At 39.2% G+C, this 23,364-nt stretch overlaps 1 protein-coding gene across 5 annotated transcripts in view; it reads right to left on the bottom strand.

Annotated features, from left to right (window-relative positions):
• The window catches only part of LOC134224978 (solute carrier family 12 member 7), an 848,828-nt gene that overhangs the window by 515,194 nt on the left and 310,270 nt on the right, over window positions 1-23,364 (bottom strand). The window contains exon 1 of one of the 5 annotated variants that reach the window (XM_062704691.1): window positions 8,342-8,997. The exons of the other annotated variants lie outside the window; for them this stretch is intronic. Coding sequence (XP_062560675.1) covers window positions 8,342-8,408 — 67 coding nt within the window. The 5' untranslated portion in view covers window positions 8,409-8,997. Of the gene's footprint in view, window positions 1-8,341; window positions 8,998-23,364 lie in introns of those variants that run through there. 5 annotated transcript variants of the gene reach the window in all.

Genomic DNA, 23,364 nt, shown 5'->3' with positions numbered 1-23,364 from the left:
ACCCGGAACCTGTTACAAATTGGCCAGTGGGTCTGGTGGTCATCAAAATGTATCTTTAATATAGTTTTTATATTTATCGTCTTGGGAAAAGATGAATTTCATCACCCATATATGCATGGTTCCAGATGGTATAAAAACCGGCCCCTCCTCGAAGGCCCCTGGAACCTGCTATAAGGGTGGCAGTTGATACTATTACCATGGGAATGTTTCTATAATCATCGTCTCGCAAAGCCATGAAGATAGATACCCATATTTGCATTATTCCGATCTGTTACCATTTCATCATGTTCCCGGAGCCGTTTTTTGCGGAAATGGCCATATCTCTTCGTAGTTTCTAAGGATTCTCGATCTACAGCCAGCATTGGTCGGCATATTAGTTCTAGTTCATGAGAAAAACATAAAACATGATGAAAGCAAACGTCACATAAAATGACAAGCAGTACAAAAAATGCATTTTGAACATACCCTCGGAAAATCCGGAACATCTCCGGTGGCCAAGGGCCAATCTAAAGTTCTGCATAGGGACAGTATACTAGAAGAGTTTCCGCGTCCGATGGTCCCGGTTTTATTGAAATCGGATTTTTCTAGGCAAAGTTATGCTGATTGGAATATCAACCAATTTTTGCCTATCTCAACCTTTTTGTCTAACACCTGTATATGACCCCAAAAGAAAAATAGATGTATAAAATCGCACGATGGATAAAAATGCACACTGTCTTCAGCAAAATTGCTTGAAATTAACTCCCCTATCAGGGACAAATATCAGGCAGGGTCGATTAAGACCTTACGACAACCTAGAACGTCCTGAACACGGTGAAGTTAGGAAAGGGAAATTATTAGGTTTATTTGTAGCGAATGGTCCTGTTTTTAAATAAGATTTTATTCAAACGTATCCGTAGAGTTACCGTGATATACAACAAAACTATTTTTAATCTTCCTTGGACGTCCTAGGCTATCTAAACTGTCCTTGAGCTCGAGACTTGAGATCTACAGCTACAATAAATTCTTTTCTCAGTCCTCAAAGTTTCAATACATTCAGTTGAATCCATTACAGCTCCTAGGAGATCAACAGATATCGTGGGATAGTTTTGAAATATTCTGGGCCATCCAAACTGTTCTTGAGTTCGGGACTTGAGATCCACAGCAACCAGAAAGTCTTTTTTCAGTCCTCAAAGCTTTAATATGCATTCAGTTGTATCCATTACAGCTCATGGGAGGGCAAAAGAAATCGTAATATAGTTTTTAGATATTCAGGGTTATCCAAACTGTCCTCAAGATCGGGACTTGAGATCTACAGCTACAATAAAGTCTTTGCCCAATCCTCAAAGCTTCAATATATAGGGGAACTGTACCGGTTTTGGCCATGTTCCTAATTTGGCCCATTGTGCGAATAACTCCAAAAATAAAGCAATTCACGAAGGTTTTATTAGTTCCAACAAAAGGTATATCTCTCACGATTCAGCGCTGCTTTCAACTGATCGATTATTTTGGAAAAATATGTATTTTTCAGGGTCGGCCAAATTAGGCACTAAGTTGGCCAAAACAGGTGCACTTCCCCTATTCAATTATATCCATTACAGTTCCTAGGAGTTCAACAGATGTCGTAAGACAGTTTTAAGATATTCTGGGCCGTCCAAACTGTCCTTCAGCTCAGGACTTGAGATCTACAGTCACAATGAAGTCTTTTTTTAGTCCTCAAAGTTTCAGTACATTCAGTTGAATCCATTACAGCTACTAGGAGGTCAACAGATATCGTGAGATAGTTTTGAGATATTCTGAGCCATTCAAACTGTCCTTGAGTTCGGGATTCGAGATCTACAGCAACAATAAAGTCTTTTTTAAGTCGTCAAAGTTTCAGTACATTCAGTTGAATCCATTACAACGACTGGGAGGGCGAAAGAAATCGTAAGACAGTTTTGAGATATTCTGCGTCATCCAAACTGTCCTTGAGTTCGAGACTTGAGATCTACGGCTGCAAGATTTTTTTTTTTCAGTCCTTAAAGCTTCAACATGCATTCAGTTGTATCCATCACAGCTCCTGGAGCTGGAAAGGCAACAGATATTGTGAGATAGTTTTGAGATATTCTGGGTCATCCAAACTTTTCTTGAGTTCGAGACTTGAGGTCTACAGCTACAAGAAAATGTTTTTTTTCAGTCATCAAAGCTTCAATATACATTCAGTTATATCTATAACAGCTCCTGGGAGGTCAACAGATATCGTGAGATAGTTTTGAGATATTCTGGGCCATCCAAACTGTCCTTGAGTTCGGGATTTCAACAAGAAGAAAGTTCGAGATCTACAACAAGAAGAAAGTCTTTTTTTAGTCCTCAAAGTTTTAATATTATTACTATTATTTATTCAGACCAAGGCCGAAGTAGCCTGTGCGGTATATAAGAGTCTTCTCCATTCGGCTCGGTCCATGGCTACACGTCGTCAACCACGCAGTCTACGGAGGGTCCGCAAGTCATCTTCCACCTGATCGGTCCACCTTGCCCACTGCGCACCTCGCCTTCTTGTACCCGTCGGATCGTTGTCGAGAACCATTTTCACCGTGTTATTGTCCGACATTCTGGCTACGTGCCCGGCCCACCGCAGTCGTTCGATTTTCGCGGTGTGAACGATGGATGGTTCTCCCAACAGCTGATGCAACTCGTGGTTCATTCGCCTCCTCCACGTACCGTCCGCCATCTGCACCCCACCATAGATGGTACGCAGCATTTTCCTTTCGAAAACTCCGAGTGCGCGTTGGTCCTCCACGAGCATCGTCCAGGTCTCGTGTCCGTAGAGGACTACCGGTCTAATGAGCGTTTTGTAGATTGTCAGTTTGGTACGGCGGCAAACTCTATTCGATCGGAGCGTCTTGCGGAGTCCAAAGTATGTACGATTTCCAGCCACTATACGTCTCCGAATTTCTCTGCTGGTATTATTTTCGGCAGTCACCAGTGAGCCCAAGTACACAAATTCTTCTACCACCTCGATTTCGTCACCACCGATGCCAACTCGCGGTGGGTGGCTCACATTGTCTTCTCTTGAACCTCTTCCTATCATGTACTTCGTCTTCGACGTGTTGATGACTAGTCCGATCCGCTTGGCTTCCCTCTTCAGTCTGATGTAGGCTTCCTCCATCTTCTCAAAGTTACGTGCCATAATATCTATGTCGTCGGCGAAGCCAAATAGCTGGACGGACTTATTGAAAATTGTACCACTCGTGTTAATCCTTGCTCTTCGTATTACCCCTTCCAAAGCGATGTTGAATAGCAGACACGAAAGACCATAACCTTGCCGTAACCCTCTACGGGTTTCGAAGGGACTCGAGAATGCCCCTGAAACTCGAACTACGCACATCACCCGATCCAATGTCGCTTTGATCAACCGTGTCAGTTTATCCGGAAATCCGTGTTCGTGCATAAGCTGCCATAGCTGGTCCCGATCGATTGTATCATATGCGGCTTTGAAGTCGATGAATAGATGATGTGTAGGCACGTTGTATTCGCGGCATTTCTGCAGTACTTGGCGAATGGCAAACACCTGGTCCGTGGTGGAGCGTTCGCCCATAAAACCCGCCTGGTACTGCCCCACGAACTCCCTTGCAATTGGTGTTAGTCGACGGCATAAAATTTGGGAGAGTACCTTGTAGGCGGCGTTCAGCAATGTGATTGCGCGGTAGTTGCTACAATCCAGCTTATCGCCCTTTTTGTAGATGGGACACACGACACCTTCCATCCACTCCTGCGGCAAAACTTCCTCCTCCCAAATCTTGGTAATGACCCAGTGCAGCGCTCTAGCCAGTGCCTCATCACCGTGTTTAAATAGCTCTCCTGGTAGTTGGTCAACCCCAGGGGCTTTATTGTTCTTCAGCCGGCCAATCTCCTCCTGGATTTCTTGGAGATCCGGAGCCGGTAGAATTATGTCCTGCGCGCGTTCCCCCAGGTCCATCACCATACCGCCATCTTCGTCTGCCACATCGCCATTCAGGTGGTCTTCGTAGTGCTGCCGCCACCTTTGGATCACCTCACGCTCGTTCGTAAGAAGGTTCCCGTTTATGTCCTTACACATATCAGGCTGTGGCACGTGGCCCTTACTTGAACGGTTCAACTTCTCATAGAACTTCCGTGTGTTATTAGCGCGGTACAGTTGCTCCGTCTCTTCACGGTCTCGATCTTCCTGCTGACGCTTCTTCCTCCGGGAAATCGAGTTTTGTTTGTTCCGCGCCTGTTTATATCGTGCCTTGTTCGCCCTCGTGCGGTGTTGCATCAATCTCGCCCATGCTGCATTCTTCTCTTCTACTAACTGCTCACATTCGCCGTCATACCAGTCGTTTCTCTGATCCGGGGGCACCGTGCCAAGTGCAGCGGTTGCGGTGCTACCAATGGCGGATCAAATATCTCTCCAGCCATCTTCAAGAGACGCTGCGCCTAGCTGCTCTTCCGTTGGGAGCGAGTCGCATTATCTCTTATATTGTTCGTAATTATTGGTTTTCCAGGCGGCTTATTGGGCCTGCGCAAACCTCCTGTCTCGCCGGAGGGCCATCGTGTCAGGGCTGTTTAGCGTCCTACCTAACACCAGGACTTGGGCTTGTGCGCTTTGAGCGGCACACGGTCGCTCTGGCGGAGCCTACTTGCGGATACATGCAGCTTTTTATAGAGGTTTAACAGGGCCCACTGTCAAACCCCACCACATCCTAGGCAGGCGCCACAACTCGCAGATGGTCTGGGAAGGGATCGTCAAGCCCTTGGACATAGTCCCTGCTGCCCCCAAAAAAGTTTTAATATGTATTCAGATATATCCATTACAGCTCCTGGGAGGGTAAAATATATCGCAAGATAGTTTTGAAATATTCTGAGTCATCCAAACTGTTCTTGAGCTCGGGACTTGAGATCTACAGCTACAATAAAGTCTTCTTCCAGTCCTCAAAGCTTCAATATGCAGTCCAGTCTTCAAAACTTCAATATACAGTTATATCTATTACAGCTCTTGGGAGGGCAAAGATATCGTTAGATAGATTTGTGATTTTGTTATGTTCTGGGTAATAAATACTGTCCTTGGATTTGGGACTTAAGATCTACAACTACAAGAAAGTCTTTTTTCAGTACTCATAGCTTCAATGTGCATTCAGTTATATCCATTACAGCTCCTAGGAGATCTTCCGGCTCAAAATTGCGATACTTGGAAAATTGTAGGTCATCCAAACTGTCTTGTAGCACATAATCTACATTCTTAAGCTTGCAAACTAGCGTTTTTTTCCATTCAATGTCTTGATTTACGTTCAACTCTGTTCATCACATCTATTGGAAGAAGAAAAAACCGCTAGATTAATCTGAGTATTCCAAACTGTTCTTGTGTTCGTGACGTGCGATCATTATTTGTGACAGTAGCTTTTTTCCTTACACAAAATTTTGATGCGAGTTCATTCACACCCGTTACATCTCCTGGAAGTATAAAATGAATCGGCAGGTAGTATAAATGTTCTAAGTCATCCAAACTATCCTTGAGGTTCAGTAAATAGTTGTAGCCATGGCTTTTTCCACTATTGATACGTATTCAAATATATGCATTGCATCTCCTGGAATTCTACAGACATCGTTATATAGTTTTGGATATTCTAGCTCCTCTAAACTATGCTTTTAACTAGAGAATTATAGTTGCTAAGAAATATTTTCCCAACACTGCTATATGTATGTGATGGGTATACCCCGTTAAGCATAAGTACGTTAGGCATGAGGACGTTAGGCATAATGTACGTTAGGCATAAAATGACCCAATGAACAGCCTATGACATAAAGAAGGCAGAATTATGCCAAACGTCCATTATGCCTAACGTACTTATGCATAGCGTCTTAATGCCTAACGTTGCGGACCCGTATGTGATTATTACAATTGTTTTAGTTCTGAAGTTCTGAACTCAAGGACGCTTTGGATGACCCAGGATTTCCCAAAACCATCTCACCATGTCTCTTGATCTTCATGAATGTGTTATGGATATGGTTGAATGCATATCGAAGCTTGGAGTGACGAAAAAAGCAAGTTTCGGGCTGTAGATCGCAAGTTGTGCACTCAAGGACGGTTTGGATGACCCAGGATATCTCAAAACCATCTCACCATGTCTCATGATCTTCAGGAATACGTTATGGATATGGTTGAATACATATCCAAGCTTGGAGTGACGCAAAAGCTTGTTTCATGGCTGTAGATCGCAAGCTCTGGACTCAAGGTTAGTTCGGATGACCCAGGATATCCCAAAAACATCTCACCATGTCTCTTTATCTTCAGGAATATGTTATGGATATGGTTAAATGCTTGTCCAAGCTTGGATTGACGAAAAAGCAAGTGTCGTGGCTGTAGATCACAAGTTGTGGACTCAAGGACGGTTTGGATGACCCAGGATATCTCAAAACCATCTCATCATGTCTCTTGATCTTCTGGAATATGTTATGGACATGGTTGAATGCCTATGCAAGCTTGGCGAAAAAAGCTTGTGTCGTGGCTGTAGATCTCAAGCTCTGGACTCAAGGATGATTTGGAAGACCTAGGATATCCCAAAACCATCTGATTATGTCTCTTGATCTCCAGGAACATGTTATGGAGATAATTGAATGCATATTCAAGCTTGGAATGACGAAAAAAGCTTGTGTTGTGGCTGTAGATCGCAAGTTCTGAGCTCAAGGACAGTTTGGATGGTCTAGCATATCGCAAATATTTATCAACTTGTTTTGTCATCTCATCATTATTAATTACGAGAACAAGTGAAACATATATATATTTTTTTAATTTTACGCACTGTCACTTTTAAGTTTAGTTTGAGTTTAATTCGATAAATGGGACGTCGAAATATTAACCTTTAATCTAATGGTGCACAGGATGAAGAACTGATCACGCGACGCCTCTGCATGAAATGATATTTAACTCCAGAAAAAAGTTCTGGGAAAATTATACAAATGAATGCCAATGACATTCTACAACACTATTAATAATATAGATTATAGTGTCATGAAAAATTTCGGCTCCATAAAGTGTTATGCACCCCTAAGCCTGCTAAATAAAAAAATGGTTAAGGACAAGTTTCCTGGAATCCAAAACTAAATTCACTAACATTTTCAACGACACTCCACTCAAAATGCATTGAATGGTATGGTGTGCCCTAGAAAACGCTAGTAGATTTAAATCAGGGTTCCGGGAGGCTTAAGCCTTGTCCTCAAAATGTCCTCAAAGTACCACATTTGAAGCAGAGTAATAGATCTATGGTTAAGCTTTAGTCCATATTTTTTGATGACATATCTGAACTCAAGGACAATTTGAAAAACCCAGAATACCCTTAAACTATCTCGCGATGTATGTGCTACCGGAAAATGCCGTAAGTATGGTGGAATATATATTAAAACTTGGAAAAAGCTACTATTGCAGGTGTAGATCGTAAGCGCTGAATTTGAGGCCAAAATGGATAATCAACAATAGCCCATATTTAAGATAGGTATTACGATGTCTGGGAAACTGTTTCCCTAAAAAAAAGTAGACAAGCCCATCGACGTTTCATGATTCAAGATTTTTATGATATATTGCAACAACAAATAGACATCATACATACAAAGACATCCTCTTAATTTGTCGAGTTTAGTCAGTCATCCGCCCTTCACCGGCTACGCCTTGGCACGAGAAAGGCAAATAATATTGATGATCAAAATCTTAACATTCGGCCCATTGTGCTACGGAAGAAAGAATATCTCCTCCGAGTGTATTTGTCTTGGCATCTCCAAGCAAACAAAAAACTTTCCTTTATTGTTGTTTGATGGAATGTGACGGGTGATATATGAAATGAAACCATTCACCTGACATACTTTTCCAGATTACTCCGAAGTTGCACATCTTCACATTAGATTGTCCAAGATCCCACAATATATTATCGAGTGGATAAAGGATGTTTATCGCCTTGGATCATCATTTCGGTGGATTAGGATTGTTCGTAGCTCACCTGTCCTCATCTGGGCTGTACACGTTTACACTTATATTGATAATCTATTTACAATAAAAATACTCATATTGAAAAATAATAATACCCTTTTTTAATTTTTTGAAATTAAATCATTCAATAAAGTTTGAAGTTTTTCTAAGCCTTTTGTGTTATGAATTCGAACCACTGCAGCTTCCATCGTTCCGCAAAAGGAAATTCGGTAAAAGACATGCCCATGTAATTTATCAAACTGACCGGGTCACCGTGACCCAAAAAAAGGAACAGACATAGATTTGAAGCAAAAATCGATTCGATTGCCACTCTGAGACCAATCAGCTCTAATAAATCACCGCAGTATCAACATCAACTCGCCGACATCTAATCCAGCCACTTACCTTCCGTATCGTAGACGTCCATTTCAATAGACTGTGAATGGCACTGATAATGACGTGACGACGACATGGTGAAAAATCTTCGCTTGGCTTTTGATAGCAGTGGTGATGAGACGCTCGGCGCCGGGGTAATATTATCTTCCTGCGATCCTTGAGTCACTGATGACGGCGATGGTTCGGGGTCTACGCCGCCAAACAGTAGATTCAAGGGACGACGCTGCCGTTGATGATGATGATGGTGCTGTTGATGGGGATGATGAGAGGATTGATGGTCCCGGCGGCCAACGGGTGCCGCCGTAGAACTGTGGCGTTCACGTTCGAGGTCCTCCTCCTCCTGGCGTCGGGACAGTTGGAACAGTAGCAGAAATAAAAGCAGCACGAAGAGCACAAACGGCGATAATGGTAGCAACAATACTAAGCCCTTGTGTTATCGACTCACTTGGTTCTGCTTTTCGGTCTTATTACGTCGGAGGAAAGATAGATAAAACTGTAATGCTAAAGTGTCGATGAACCACTTTTCTCCGACCGGGATAGCAATGTGAAGCTATTTTCCAATTACATACAATTCTCACTGTTTCACAACTAGAAATTATTCCGACTTATTTCACTCTACCGTACGAACTGCTATCATCGGGTACTATTTCTCAGCATAGAAAGTATTGAATTTTCAATTTTCTCTTCACAGATTTTCTACAGTTGCGCTGCAAGCAGTAGATAGCCTTCTTCACTGATTTCCACAGCTCAGTCGCTGGAAAATAACTTTCAATTCCAAATGGCACACCCACCGGTCGCTGCTTGTCGGATGCTGCTGGATTGTGCTGATATCTCCCACTGAGTGGGGTTCGTTAAGTCAAACTTGGAAACTTTGCATCGGAACTTCGAAACATTTCACGCTGCAGGTGGACACTGTTCTACGGCGATTTTTTTTCGTATTTTTTCTCTATAGGTATCACTTTCGTGCACTGTATCCAACTTTGGCTGGTGCTGGTTTTGTCGATGTCACACAATGGGAAACCACAACACTTGAACTATTTTCCGGACTGGCTGCAATAGAAGGGTGGAACATGGCGATTTTTTGTCCAGATTCGTAGAGTTTCACCGAGTTCACGCTGCCGCAGAACTGGGATTTGCAATTTGGCGAAGAAAACTTTTCGGATCATGAAATTGTGTGGAAAGTTTGTCATGCTTATGATTCGATTTTTAAACTAGTATGAGATAGTCCGAGCAATGATGCCGTGGGGGCTTTTGTGTGGTTGTATTGAAAAGTTTTCGACGATTATGGAAGACGAAAGATGAGGATTGGTTATTAACTGATGAACAATGAGTGTAAACTGCCAACCTGGTAGTAAGCATAAAATTGATCAGGACTGTTTTCTATTCTGCTAACTCAGTAATACACAACAAGAATTTCAAAAATCATATTCTCAAGCAGTGTTGTCCTACACTCAAGGCAAAAAATTCTGCTCTTTGATTTTACTCCATCTAAACGATTTTATAGTCTCAACTAAGTAAGTTCAACTATTAGAAGGATATTTGAATTTTCTAAACGTCATGGTAAACTGTCAAAAAATGCAATCTAGAGACACAGGAGCGCGCGCACTGAAAATACACTGGAGTGTATTTTCAGCGCGCGCGCTCCTGTGGCTCTGGAGTGCAGTTGTTTGACAGTTTGCCATGACATTTAAAAAATCCAAATATCCTTCTATTAATTGAACTTACTTAGTTGATACTATAAAATCGTTAAGATGGAGTAAAATCAAAGAGCAGAATTTTTTGCCTTGAGTGTAGGACAACACTGTTCTCAAGCTTAACAATAGATTTTTTTTGAATGGATAAATGTTACATAATTATCTTCTATTGGGTGAAATATACAAATTCCGAATTTCGCCGAAAAAATCGTTTAAAAGATTTTGTTGCAAACCTCCAAAATCTTCAGTGGAAATACCTAAAGTTATTATCGCAAAATTCTTTAAAGAATTCTGATCATAAATCCTTCGGAGATTTGCGCTGAAAACTTTATTTGCTGTAATGTTTGTAGGATTTGTTCTGAAATCTACTAATGATTGCTATCTTTATATCTTCCAAGTATGAGTGCAGCTTGTTTTTTCAATGATTTCATCTAGCATTTTATTCAAATCCTAAAAAGATCCTCGTTTAAGGATTGGAAAATACAAATACAAAATACTACCCAACTAAATTGGAAACAATTCTAACTTTGTTACTAATATTCTGATGCATTGTATAATATTGCAATTTTATCCATCCCTATCCATCATGCGCTGTAACGTTTGGCATTCAACGACGTCTTTTTGGTTCGTTTATTTTTTATTAGATTTGTCACTGCTTCAAGAAAACTGAAGCACAGTTCGTGAATAAACTTGCATCAAGAATGCATAACACAGTAAGTTGATTCAGCTGTCTCAAGGTCAACAGTGATATCCAGTGTTGCAAAATATTCCGTTGGGACTGCAATTATGAAAATATTTCAATCGTCTTCGAGTGATTACTAGATGAGGATTATTCCATGTTTTTTCAACTAATTTTTGTTGACAATGCTGAGGATACACTTGTGCGAAGTTTTTGATTATAATATACAAGTACGCCATCACTGCTCATATTGCATTCCCATTTACCAGCATCCGCGACAAGTCGTACGGTGTCTAAAGCAATGACTTCCCGCGGGAAACTCACGAATGTAAATTTTATGTAAATCACCTTTGAACCTTCTCCTTCTCCATGACAGCACCAGCGCCAGGACGTAAAACCAACCAAGCTGATACAAGACGGCAAAATGCAACGAGAGAATAATGCCAGAAACGTGTTTCCGCGTCAAGTGTTTCTGTAAAAGATGCATCGCAATCTTTGCATTCCCGCACTTGCTTGGCTGGCACGACGACCGACGGTGGAGAAAAGTGTAATTCTTCGATATATCTGCAACGCGCTCAAGATGCAAATCGCTGTCTCTTGTTTTCCCGTACCCACTTGTTGTTGAATTTGGATTTTCCAGCTGTACTATTCTTTTCCGTCGCTGAGTCCCGTAGATTGATGGGGCAGGGGATTGGGGAGCAAATAAAGTTACCGAACTTAACCCATCAGTCAGGGTTTAATCAATGGCTACGAAAGCCAAGGACTCGAATGTCACTGCTCTCTGAAAAAGAGTAATTTGTTAGCGTGTTTAAGGCATCGTAGCATCCAAATTGTATACAACCGACAGGATATTAGTTTTCTTTATCTTGCCGTGAGGAATGTAATGATTATGGAACGTGAAAAGATGGAGGAAAAGTAGCATTTGTTTTACTTGGAACTGAGTTTCTCAATTTGCGTGTTGATAGGATCATTGGCATTGGCTTAAACTTTTTTTGCCATATTTTATCACCAAAATGACTATTCGTTCCCTATAAGTTAAAAAGAAAGTAGTCCTGAAGATCGAATTGAACGATTTTGATAGAATGGCATGTTTTCAATATAGGGGTAGATCCCCCAGTACCGGACACATAAGCCATTCAACGAAAGTCTCTCTGATTATCCGGATTATGTTTACTTGTTCACCATCTACATAAAATATGATCATCGAAGATTCATAAAAATTATATTTGAACATTCGAACACATTTTTGAACCATGTATTTTGGACATTTTTTGTAGACCTTCCAGCTACGTATTTCTTCGGCAAAGTGTTTTGGCATCTTTCAGACTATTAGATATCGTATTAAGTCACGTGATTGATGATAAATTGAAGTCGCTAAGAGCAAAAATGTAAAAAAGGATGTTTTCCCATACTAATCTCCAAATAAATTTAAAACGCAATGCGGAAAGCGAGGACGCAACCAATCGAGCCCTTATTTTACACAGATGATTGAGGTCCCAAAATGGTTCAGAAAAACCTTGATCTCACTTTATTGGATGAGGTTTGCGTTTTTCCATACCACTGCGCCCTACTCTATAATGTATCATGTTCAAATATGACCAAGTTTCTATTACATGAGTGTAGACATCATTGAAATAGAAATATTTCTCACTTGCTTCAAGTTGAACATATTAACAAACTTGACTTGAATTGAAGTAAGTTCAACAAAGTAGGTGCAAAGATTTGCTATTTGATCACATGAAAAAACTCAGTGCCCAGACCCAGGAGACAGCTACCGGATACAGAAATCGTGAACGCTATTTGAAATATGTCCAATATTGACCATCTCGACATAATCAAAATGCATTCAAATGATTTTAATATTGTTTATTTAAACATCCTAAACATGAACATTTTCAACATTTTTGTTCAATTTAAAATTTTGTACAAAGTTTACAACATGAGGATCTGATATTCCATGCAGGTAAAGGACTTTTCAATAACTTTGTTTTGTACTTTTGTACAGCACCAGCGCCAGGACGTAAAACCAACCAAGCTGATACAAGACGGCAAAATGCAACGAGAGAATAATGCCAGAAACGTGTTTCCGCGTCAAGTGTTTCTGTAAAAGATGCATCGCAATCTTTGCATTCCCGCACTTACTTGGCTGGCACGACGACCGACGGTGGAGAAAAGTGTAATTCTTCGATATATCTGCAACGCGCTCAAGATGCAAATCGCTGTCTCTTGTTTCCCGTACCCACTTGTTGTTGAATTTGGATTTTCCAGCTGTACTATTCTTTTCCGTCGCTGAGTCCCGTAGATTGATGGGGCAGGGGATTGGGGAGCAAATAAAGTTACCGAACTTAACCCATCAGTCAGGGTTTAATCAATGGCTACGAAAGCCAAGGACTCGAATGTCACTACTCTCTGAAAAAGAGCAAATTGTTAGCGTGTTTAAGGCATCGTAGCATCCAAATTGTATACAACCGACAGGATATTAGTTTTCCTTATCTTGCCGTGAGGAATGCAATGGTTATGGAGCGTGAAAGACGGAGGAAAAGTAGTATTTGTTTTACTTGGAACTGAGTTTCTCAGTTTGCGTGTTGATAGGATCATTGGCATTGGCTTAAACTTTTTTTGCCATATTTTATCACTAAAATGACCATTCGTTCTCTATAAGTTAAAAAGAAAGTAGTCATGAAGATCGAATTGAACGATTTTGATGAGAATGGCATGTTTTCAATATAGGGGGAGATCCCCCAGTACCGGACACATAAGCCATTCAACGAAAGTCTCTCTGATTATCCGGATTATGTTTACTTGTTCACCATCTACATAAAATATGATCATCGAAGATTCATAAAAATTATATTTGAACATTCGAACACATTTTTGAACCATGTATTTTGGACATTTTTTGTAGACCTTCCAGCTACGTATTTCTTCGGCAAAGTGTTTTGGCATCTTTCAGACTATTAGATATCGTATTAAGTCACGTGATTGGTGATAAATCGAAGTCGCTAAGAGCAAAAATGTAAAAAGGATGTTTTCCCATACTAATCTCCAAATAAATTTAAAACGCAATGGGGAAAGCGAGGACGCAGCCAATCGAGCCCTTGTTTTACACAGTTGATTGGGGTCCCAAAATGGTTCAGAAAAACCTTGATCTCACTTTATTGGATGAGGTTTGCGTTTTTCCATACCACTGCGCCCCACTCTATAATGTATCATGTTCAAATATGACCAAGTTTCTATAACATGAGTGTAGATATCATAAAAATAGTAATATTTCTCACTTGCTTCAAGTTTAACATATTAACAAACTTGACTTGAATTGAAGTAAGTTTAACAAACTAGGTGCAAAGATTGGCTATTTGATCACATGAAAAAACTCAGTGCCCGGACCCGGGGGACAGCTACCGGATACAGAAATCGTGGACGCTATTTGAAATATGTCCAATATTGACCATCTCGACATAATCAGAATGCATTCGAATGATTTTAATATTGTTGATTTAAACATCCTAAACATGAACATTTTCAACATTTTTGTTCAATTTAAAATCTTGTACAAAGTTTACAACATGAGGATCTGATATTCCATGCAGGTAAAGGACTTTTCAATACCTTTGTTTTGTACTACATAAGATGATGAAGCGATCTCTACAAGTGCCGTTTAAGAAGTGTCCGGTACATATTGGGAGGTGTCCGGGGTGGGGGATGTCCCCCTAATAAGGATGACAGGTGTTAAAACTGTTTTGAAAGCCAAACAATAAAATATCTAGACAACTTTAATCCGCTCTTTATCGATCAATTTTCTCCTAAAATGCAATCGGTTTGAACTGTGACCAAGAAGAATAGTAGTTCCAGGAAAAAGTCGGGTAAAATGCTCAGGATACCCTCACTCTTTTAGATGGGGGAGTTTTGAAGTGTGGCAGAAGTAATTGTTTGACCTAATGTTTAATATTTTTAAATGTTTAGCATCATGACAGATGTTTAAGTATAAGTGATTAATGGTCAATGTATATGATTGACAACAATAGCCAAATATACATAAATTGGCTTCCAGAAGACCACCGAACAGGTTCCAGAAACCCGCAATATCGTGTATAAAAGGCCAACATAGAACCACGGAATAAATCGATCTAACGACACCACGAACTTCACAAAATCCCATGAGTAACTTAAAAAACGCCATAGTGTCTTTGTAGGGTAAAACAGGCCGTGGCCATGCAATGTCCATGGACCAGGTTCCGAAAACCCGGGATTTCCAGTGAAAAAGTTCTAAATATGTAAAAACTTTTCAGTGTCTATCGCATGGTCAGTTTTACCTTACAAAGAAACTAAGGCGTTTTCTAAATTACTGATTCTGAGAAGTTTGTGGTGTCGGTGTCCTTAGTTCTATGTTGGCTTTTTATACCGAATATTCCGGAACCTATTCCTTGGCCATCTAAAGGCTGGTTTTAGGCTGGCTAAGAAACTAAGGCATTTTCTAGATTACTGTGGTTTTGACAAGTTTGAGGTGTCAGAATACTAAATTTGTTTTGCAGTTTTATGTTGGCCTTTTGTACCGGATATTTCGGGTTTCCGGATCCTGTTTGGTCTTCCGGAAACCAATTGATGTCTATTTGGCTATTGTTGTCAATCATCCTCATTTCCGATAAACATCTCATACTAAAACACCTGTTATGACGTGAAACATTAAAAAATATTGAACATCTGCTCAAAATAGTACACTTGTCATAAGACGAGTTTGTACAATCCCATTTAATTCCAACACTTAATTGTACCTTGACAGATACGTATTTCGACCTCAACAGTAAGGTCGTCTTCAGTGTCTCGTACTTGACTCGACTTACGAGACACTGGAGACGACCTTACTGTTGAGGTCGAAATACGTGTCTGTCAAGGTACATTTAAGTGGTGGAATTAAAAGGGTTTGTACAAACTCGTCTTATGACAAGTGAAGACATTCCACTTAAAAGCTCAAAATAATTTTCTTATCAAAATAGTAGTTTGTGCAAGGGAGCGGGCCATTTGGCATAAAGTCATTTGGCATAACGCCATTTGGCATAAGGTCATTTGGCATAAAGGCCATTTGGCATAACGGTCATTTGGCATAATGGACATTTGGCATAATTGTGACCAGCGTCAAAAGTAAGGGTCTTTTGGCATAACGGACATTTGGCATAACTTTTCTTTGCGTTCGCTGAATGGTGACTAAGTGGTGCGGGAAACACCCCGGAATAGTAAATATAACACCCGTCGATAACAATATTAAAAGGACATTATCCTCTCGTGGAAAGAATGCATTTGCAATGCAAAAGTAGGCGCATGCCCGGATTAGAGCAATGGTGGATGTAATTCCTTATTTAGAAGTAGGCGTGTAGCCGGATTATGGCAATGGAGGATATGATACCTTCTTTAAAAGTAGGCGTGTGGCCGTATTAGGGCAATGAAGGATGTGATCCCTTCTTTAAAAGTAGGTGCTTGCCCGGATTAAGGTCATGGTGGATGCGATCCCTTCTTTAGAAGTAAACGCTTGCATGGATTATGGCAATGGAGGATGTGATCCCTTCTTTAAAAGTAGGTGCTTGCCTGGATTATGACAATGGTGGATGTGATTCCTTCTTTAAAAGAAGGCGCTTTCCCGGATTGAGGCAATGGTGGATGTGATCCCTTCTTTAAAAGTAGGCGCTTGCACGGATTATGGCAATGGAGGGTTTGATTCGTTCTTTAAAAGTAGGCGCTTGCCCGGATTGAAGCAATGGTAGATGTAATCCCTTCTTTAAAAGTAGGTGTGTGGCCCGAATTGTGGCAATGGTAGATGTGATCCCTTCTTTGAAAGTAGGCCCTGCCCGGATTATGGCAAATGGTGGATGTGACTCCTTCTTTATAAGTAGGCGCTTACCGGGATTAAATCAATGGTAGATGTGATCTCTTCCCCGAGTAGCACAATTCAGATTGATTTGGTTGCAGTTACTCATATGTGACTTGATTGGTTTCAGTAACTCGTCTACGACAAGTGTATTGCTTGAGTTTTTAAAGTTAGGCGCTTGCCTGAGGCAATGGTGGATTTGATCCGGTCTTAAGGCGCATGCCCGGATTGAAGCAATGGTGGATGTAATCCCTACTTTAAAAGTAGGCATGTGACCGGAATAAGTCAATGATGGATGTGATCCCTCCCTCGAAAGCAATTCTGCCGTTTTGTTATTTCATTCTTCCGGAAAATGTCTACCATCAGTCTAAATTCATCAGAAAACAGCCTCGACCTACTTAATCTACGCTAAACATTACATGAAATATCCCTTTCGCTTTCACAGTTCAAAATTATGCCAAATGTCCGTTATGCCAAATGACTCACTCTTTTCTTGTAGTTCTAAATTCTGCCAAATGACCATTATGCCAAATGGCCTTTATTCCAAATGACCTTATGCCAAATGGCGATTATGCCAAATGACCCAGACCCTTTGTGCAACTAGTTTCAAGAAGATTATTTTTTCAGCACGAGTTGTACGTTTAACCAAAGAGACTTGCCGAGTTGAAAAAAATACTACGAGTGTTGAAAAAATCGAGATTTGCAACAAGTTATGAACGCTTTTTTTGCAATGACGAAAAATGGGCTTTAATATCATTAATTTGTACCAAAATGGTACTGTCTGACTTATTTCGCATGATCATTCTTGGCAATAAATCATGTTGCTGCAGAGAACAATCAGCTTCTATATTATAGTGCCACATTTCATAGCTCGACAAACCAAGAGCTGTTTTAAGTTCTCAAGATTCGTCCCGGCAGTTTGAGGTTAATAATATTTGATAATCTTGTAAAAGGATAAAATTTTAAAAAATACGAAAGGAATGCGGGTGTTTATCAACAGATGTCTGATATAAGGTAAACCAGGGCAAGTTGAAACGGTTTTTTCGAAATTGAACTTTGAAGTGCTGCAAAAAATCATTCTTTCATAAGTTTTGAATCCGTTTACGGTTTTTGTTAGCTCGTGCCGAAGATTTCCCCGTAACGCTGGGTAGCGTGCTTTGCGTGCTGTGTTACGGTGCAAGATCTACCACGGTCACATTGTCGGCTACAGACAAATCCCAATCCAACGAATACCTTCCCCAATATCCAACTCCGTGGTACTTATGAGGGTGTCGCTGAGTCGGGGGCCTCTCATTAAGTAAGTACTACACCAATATTTCCTTCCCCTCCCAAGTTACGGTGAAGATGGGCGTGGCCAGGAGTAGTAATCCTCATGCTTTTGTGATTTTTATCCTAGATTGGAATCAAGGAGCACACCCACCTTGATTTCCGATATCAATCTGAATGAGGATTTCAAAAGAAAAACATGAGTATCACTAGTGTCCAATCTACGAAGTACACCGTAACTATGCTATGCTTGGCTATGCTAGCTCGTGCCGAAGATTATACATAGGCATAAGCAACCTTACTAAACTTTTTTATAAATATTTTGTATACTAATATTATTTTTATATGCACCGTTTCAACTTGCTCCGCGTACCGCTGGTGACTATACTGCCAGGATGTAACTTTTAAACGATTTTAATTTTATTTCAGAAAATAGCTTAAAAACTGATAACATATTAGGCTTTGTTGTAGAAATTTGAAAATCAAAACCCACTTGCGTTGTCTCATCTTTATATTTAGTCGCATAAAAGTCACATTCCAGATTTTGATACTCTTTTACACAAAAAATAAACTTAAATTTACTCAACCATTTAATTGTCCCACAGCAATATACATATACAAATTAAGAATATTATGTAAATTTTTTGAAAAGATTGCAATTTGTATTCATTTTATTATATTTTTTTGTATTTCTCCATGTAAAAGAAGTTTGATCATTCAACTGCAAATTACTCAAGACGGATAAAACTGACATGGGGCTCTTATGCGAATAAGGGCAATGTACAACAGAGTCACAAGCGTAATTTCCAGCCGGACCAAATTCTCAAACGCGCAATGCGCAGAAAATTTGTCAGCTTGATTACATCCCACTTGTGACCACTCATATTACTTTTCAGGATGGTTCATTATTTGGTTCACTTGAACTGTGCGTTTGATTGATTCGGTTGTGACTTTTTTTTTATAAATTCACATTAATTAACCAGCGTATCTCTCATAAACTCCTCGATTGGAGAAAAAGAAGGCCTGGGAAGTAAAAAGTGGAGTTAACGGAGTAATTTCAAACGTCCAAAATGCAAAAATTTAAACGGGTCTTCCATCGATTTTTCATAAGCATTATGCTTATTCAACATTAGGGGTCGTTCAAAAATGATGTCACAGGTTTTAGGGGGGGAGGGGGTCTACGATTTTGTGACAGTACATGTACTAGGTATGCAAAAAAGCGTGACAGAGGGGGGGGTCTAGAAATCCCAAAAAGTAGTGGACGTCATATTTGAATCGCCCCTTAATTGATTACCTACCGGGCCCTCCTTAGCCGTGCGGTAAGACGCGTGACTACAAAGCAAGACCAGGGTGTGGGGGTGAGGGTGTGGGGATGTAATGCCAATAAGAAGAAGAAGAAGAAGAAGATGATTACCTACCGTGAAAATTTGATAAAAGAATTCCAAACATAATTTTGAGGCCTGTTTCATAGGCACGTCAAAAAGTTTGTTTGGATTTTGCAAAGAGCGAAAAATAAACAATGGTAGTGATTGCTTTCAGTAGCTGCAATCTTCTGGGAATGTCTGTCAAAAGGTGTGTTTAGAGGAGTAGTTTGTTGAAAAAAATAATCAGGACATTCGGTCATTTTCGATCTAAATTACAGCTTCTGTTTCAACTTACCCCGCATTTCAACTTGCCCCGGTGTACCTTACTTACAGCGGTAAGGACAACTTACTGATTGATGATTATTCATTATTATATCTATTAATACAAAGTGATTATAGTTGAAGTAAATGGAATAGTGGAGCCTTTTTAAATTTGACAAATTACTCTCAAATTCGTTGGTTGTAAAAGGATTCCTTCAGGGAATACATCCATAATCAACCTGTTGTCTGCGTGGATATTGTATAGATTGAAGATAAACTTGTCTGTTTTATTTAGAGAAACTCCATGTGATCCGATTCCAATAAATCACTGGGGCTACAAGAGTTAAAACGATAATAAATAAATAAATAAATAAATAAATTAAATGAAGGATTTCGGCAACTAAATATTGATTAAATTATTTTTGAGCCTCTTTGGAGAAATTCACACAAGGATGATAAACGGTTTACATAAAATTTTCCTGTCACTTTTTTTGCGCTCTTGCAAATTGGATTTTTAACTGATTTTATATCGCGATCAAAATATCTCACTGGAGACGTTTGAACACCTTGGGACAAAAGCACATAACAAAAGTCGATGCCACAAAACATTTGAAGCCTGAAAACTGACGGAACGATTGACACATATTGGTAATGGAGATGGAAATGCCACCGCGGCGGTGGCGCACCGGTGATCCCCAAACTTTGACCTGGCGCAGCAAGTCTTGGCAAACCTGGAAGCTAAATTTCAATGCTAAATCATCCCATTGAGTTCGTCGTAGTCTGCTGCAGTGATGCATGGAAAACATTACTACAGGGTGTTTGCGGAAAGCGAAAGTATCATCAATCAGAATTATTTTTTCTCATATATTTTTTAGTATTTTCTATTAGATTCTATTTAGTATTTTTTGAATAATGTGCTAATAAAACACATACATATATACATTAGACTGGCCCAGATTACTATGGGGAGAAAAAAATGTTGTCGAATTCCAAGGGGCACCCCCCAGAATTGTGTCTTTGGGTGAGAAAATCAATCTCTGAAAATTTCAGCTCAATCGCTTGTTGCATAAGCTGGCGCATTTGATTTGAAGTTTGTAGGGGGATTTCAAACAAAATGTATAGGAAAATACACCTCCGTCACTCATTCGATCTGGAAATTGGTTCTGATTGCTCGATTGACCTCAGAATTGCAAAAACGGCAGTTGGTATGCTACAGAACAATTTCGCAGAACATTGCATGATGATTAAATGAACTTTTATATAATTTTCGGCTGATTTATTAGGAGCTGATTTGTGTATTTTTGAGTTTTTTGATCGAATCGCATCAGCCGAAACCTGTATAAAAGTTCATTTAATCATCATACAATGTTCTGTGAAATTGTTCTGTAGCATACCAACTGCCGTTTTTGCAATTCTGAGGTCAATCGGGTAATCAAAACCAATTTCCAGATCGAATGAGTGACGGAGGTGTATTTTCCTATACATTTTGGCAGAAATCCCCATACAAACTTCAAATCAAATGCGCCAGCTTATGCAACAAGCGATTGAGCTGAAATTTTCAGAGATTGATTTTCTCACCCAAAGACACAATCCTGGGGGGTGCCCCGTGGAATTAGACAACTTTTTCTTTCCTGGGCCAGTCTAATATACATATATTTAATCATAATAGCTTCGACTAACGGCCGTTAAAATAAGTTGTGAATCACGTTTAAGTGATGCGTCGTTTTTCGACGTTGAGGAGTCAGATGTACAAGTGCTTTGGACATAGCTTTCTTTTCCTTTGCATGATTTTCTGTAAATTATTTAAGTTTCTAATTACGCGTGTGTTCTCAAATTGAAACATAAGCGTTTATAATATCGGTATGTCTAACACATATGTACAATTATAGATATTCCTAGAGTATTATTGCAATTTATACCCTCATATTCATCCCTTTAAATTATCGTAGAACTCTTGATATTTACGGATAGTTTTTTTTTCATTTTGGGCACACTATGCCATCGTCGGTGGTAATACTGTATACTCCGGCCAATTCAGCACCGAAAGTTACCAGAGGTTTCAAAGCATATCTTATTCTTATTCTCAGACGAATTCTCGTTTATTATTTCGTACATTATCAATAGGTATGCAAACACCCCTCCAGAAGGCAAAGTCTAAAGAAGGTCTAAATGGAAAATTATTATAAAATATTAAAAACTTTTTATGCTACGTAAAATAATATTTCTTCTTATTGTAACGTACTTTTATAATATTATTCATACTAATTTCATCTTACTATATAATCTGGTGCTTCCTATGATACAGTGAAGGTATTTCATGTAATTATATTTTTATATTCCATCCGCTCAATACTTTTATCAAATCCGAGAATTAAAAAAAAAATTCCATTTTATTATTTATTTTTTATTATCCCATCTTTACATTATGGAGACCAGTAGGACATAATTCAATGTTTAACTTCTATTTCTATGATGTTTTCATGAATGGATAATATTCTAATTATGTATTATTCTTAATATTATATTATACAGGGTGTCTACTCATCTGTAAAAATAAAATTCCCTGATTTTTCCAGGTTTTTTCCAGGTGTTTTACATTAATTTCCAGGTAAAAACAAACGTGCCATATATAGATTTTAGCAGCAAAATAATCAATTCAAAAAAGTAAATATTGCGAAAAATATTTTTTTAAAGAATTTTTTGGTAGCCTCACATAAACAATGTTGTAAATTACTTAAGAAATTCCTCCAGGAATTCCTTCGCAGGTTCATCCAGAAATTACTTCACTTATTCAATCAAAATTACTTCAGTCATTCAATCCAAATTCTTTCAGGAATCACATAGGAAATTCCTCCAGGTATTCCTTCGAAAATTTCTCCATAGAAAATCTTCCGGATTTTAAGAATTGCTTCAGGATTGCTTCCTCCAGGATTTAATTTGAAAATTTCTTTGGGAAAACTTTAGAAAATATCTCAAGGAATTATTCCGGGAATTCCTTTAGAGAAGTATTTGGCGATTCCTTTACGATTGTGTTTGTTCGAAAATGTCTTGTAAAAACCTCTCGGAAATTGTACCTTTATAAAATACTTTGCAGAATTCTTTAGACATTCATCTAATTTGTTTAGGAATTTCTTAGGAAATTTGATTGAGAATTCTTTCGAAAATTTCTTTGAAGCTGTTTTTTTTAAGAAACTTAAGAAAACTCTTAAGGAAATGTTCCGGAAATACGTTTGGATATCTTCAGAAAATCCTTCAGAACTTCTTACGAAAACTTCTTCAGGATGTTGATGCAAAAATATGAGATTGCTGAGTCCATGACGTTAGGCATAATACCTTCTTTATGTCGTGGGCTGTTTTTGGGGCATTTTATGCTTAACATCCTTTATGCCTAACGTACTCATGCCTAACGTCCTTATACCTGTTCGCGTGACCATCATCTGATTTGTTCTAGATTGTGACCAACATCAAGTTTGTTTGGACCTAGCAGCCAAGGTACCGGTACTATAAATGTCAAGCGACCAAGTTATATCCTATTCAGATTACGCCATTTATGATCATAAATATCATGATAAACAACAACCTAATGCCAACCCCATACATTTAATTTTCTTTCTCAGCTTTGATATTTATTATATTTATTACGATAAATAATTCAATCGTAATCTGAACAGGCTAATAAGCTTATTGAAGCATATTTTGGCAGAATAATTTCAATAGTTGCAGCGCCACTAGCGTTTTATTACTGTTTTATTGTAAAAACCTTCGAAAAATGCTTCGAATATTCTTTTGAAATTCCATAGGATTTTTTAGGAGCTCATTCAGAAAAAAAGGAAAGGAAAACTTTAGAAAACACCTGGAGGAGTTTTTCCGGATATTTTGCTATTAAGAATTCTCTCAAAATTCTTCGA

Source organism: Armigeres subalbatus, chromosome 3 (assembly GCF_024139115.2).
Source record: "Armigeres subalbatus isolate Guangzhou_Male chromosome 3, GZ_Asu_2, whole genome shotgun sequence".
In the NCBI taxonomy this organism is placed as follows: domain Eukaryota; kingdom Metazoa; phylum Arthropoda; class Insecta; order Diptera; family Culicidae; genus Armigeres; species Armigeres subalbatus.
The sequence above is the reverse complement of the archived record's forward strand: the minus strand, read 5'-3'. Positions and strand labels throughout refer to the sequence as shown.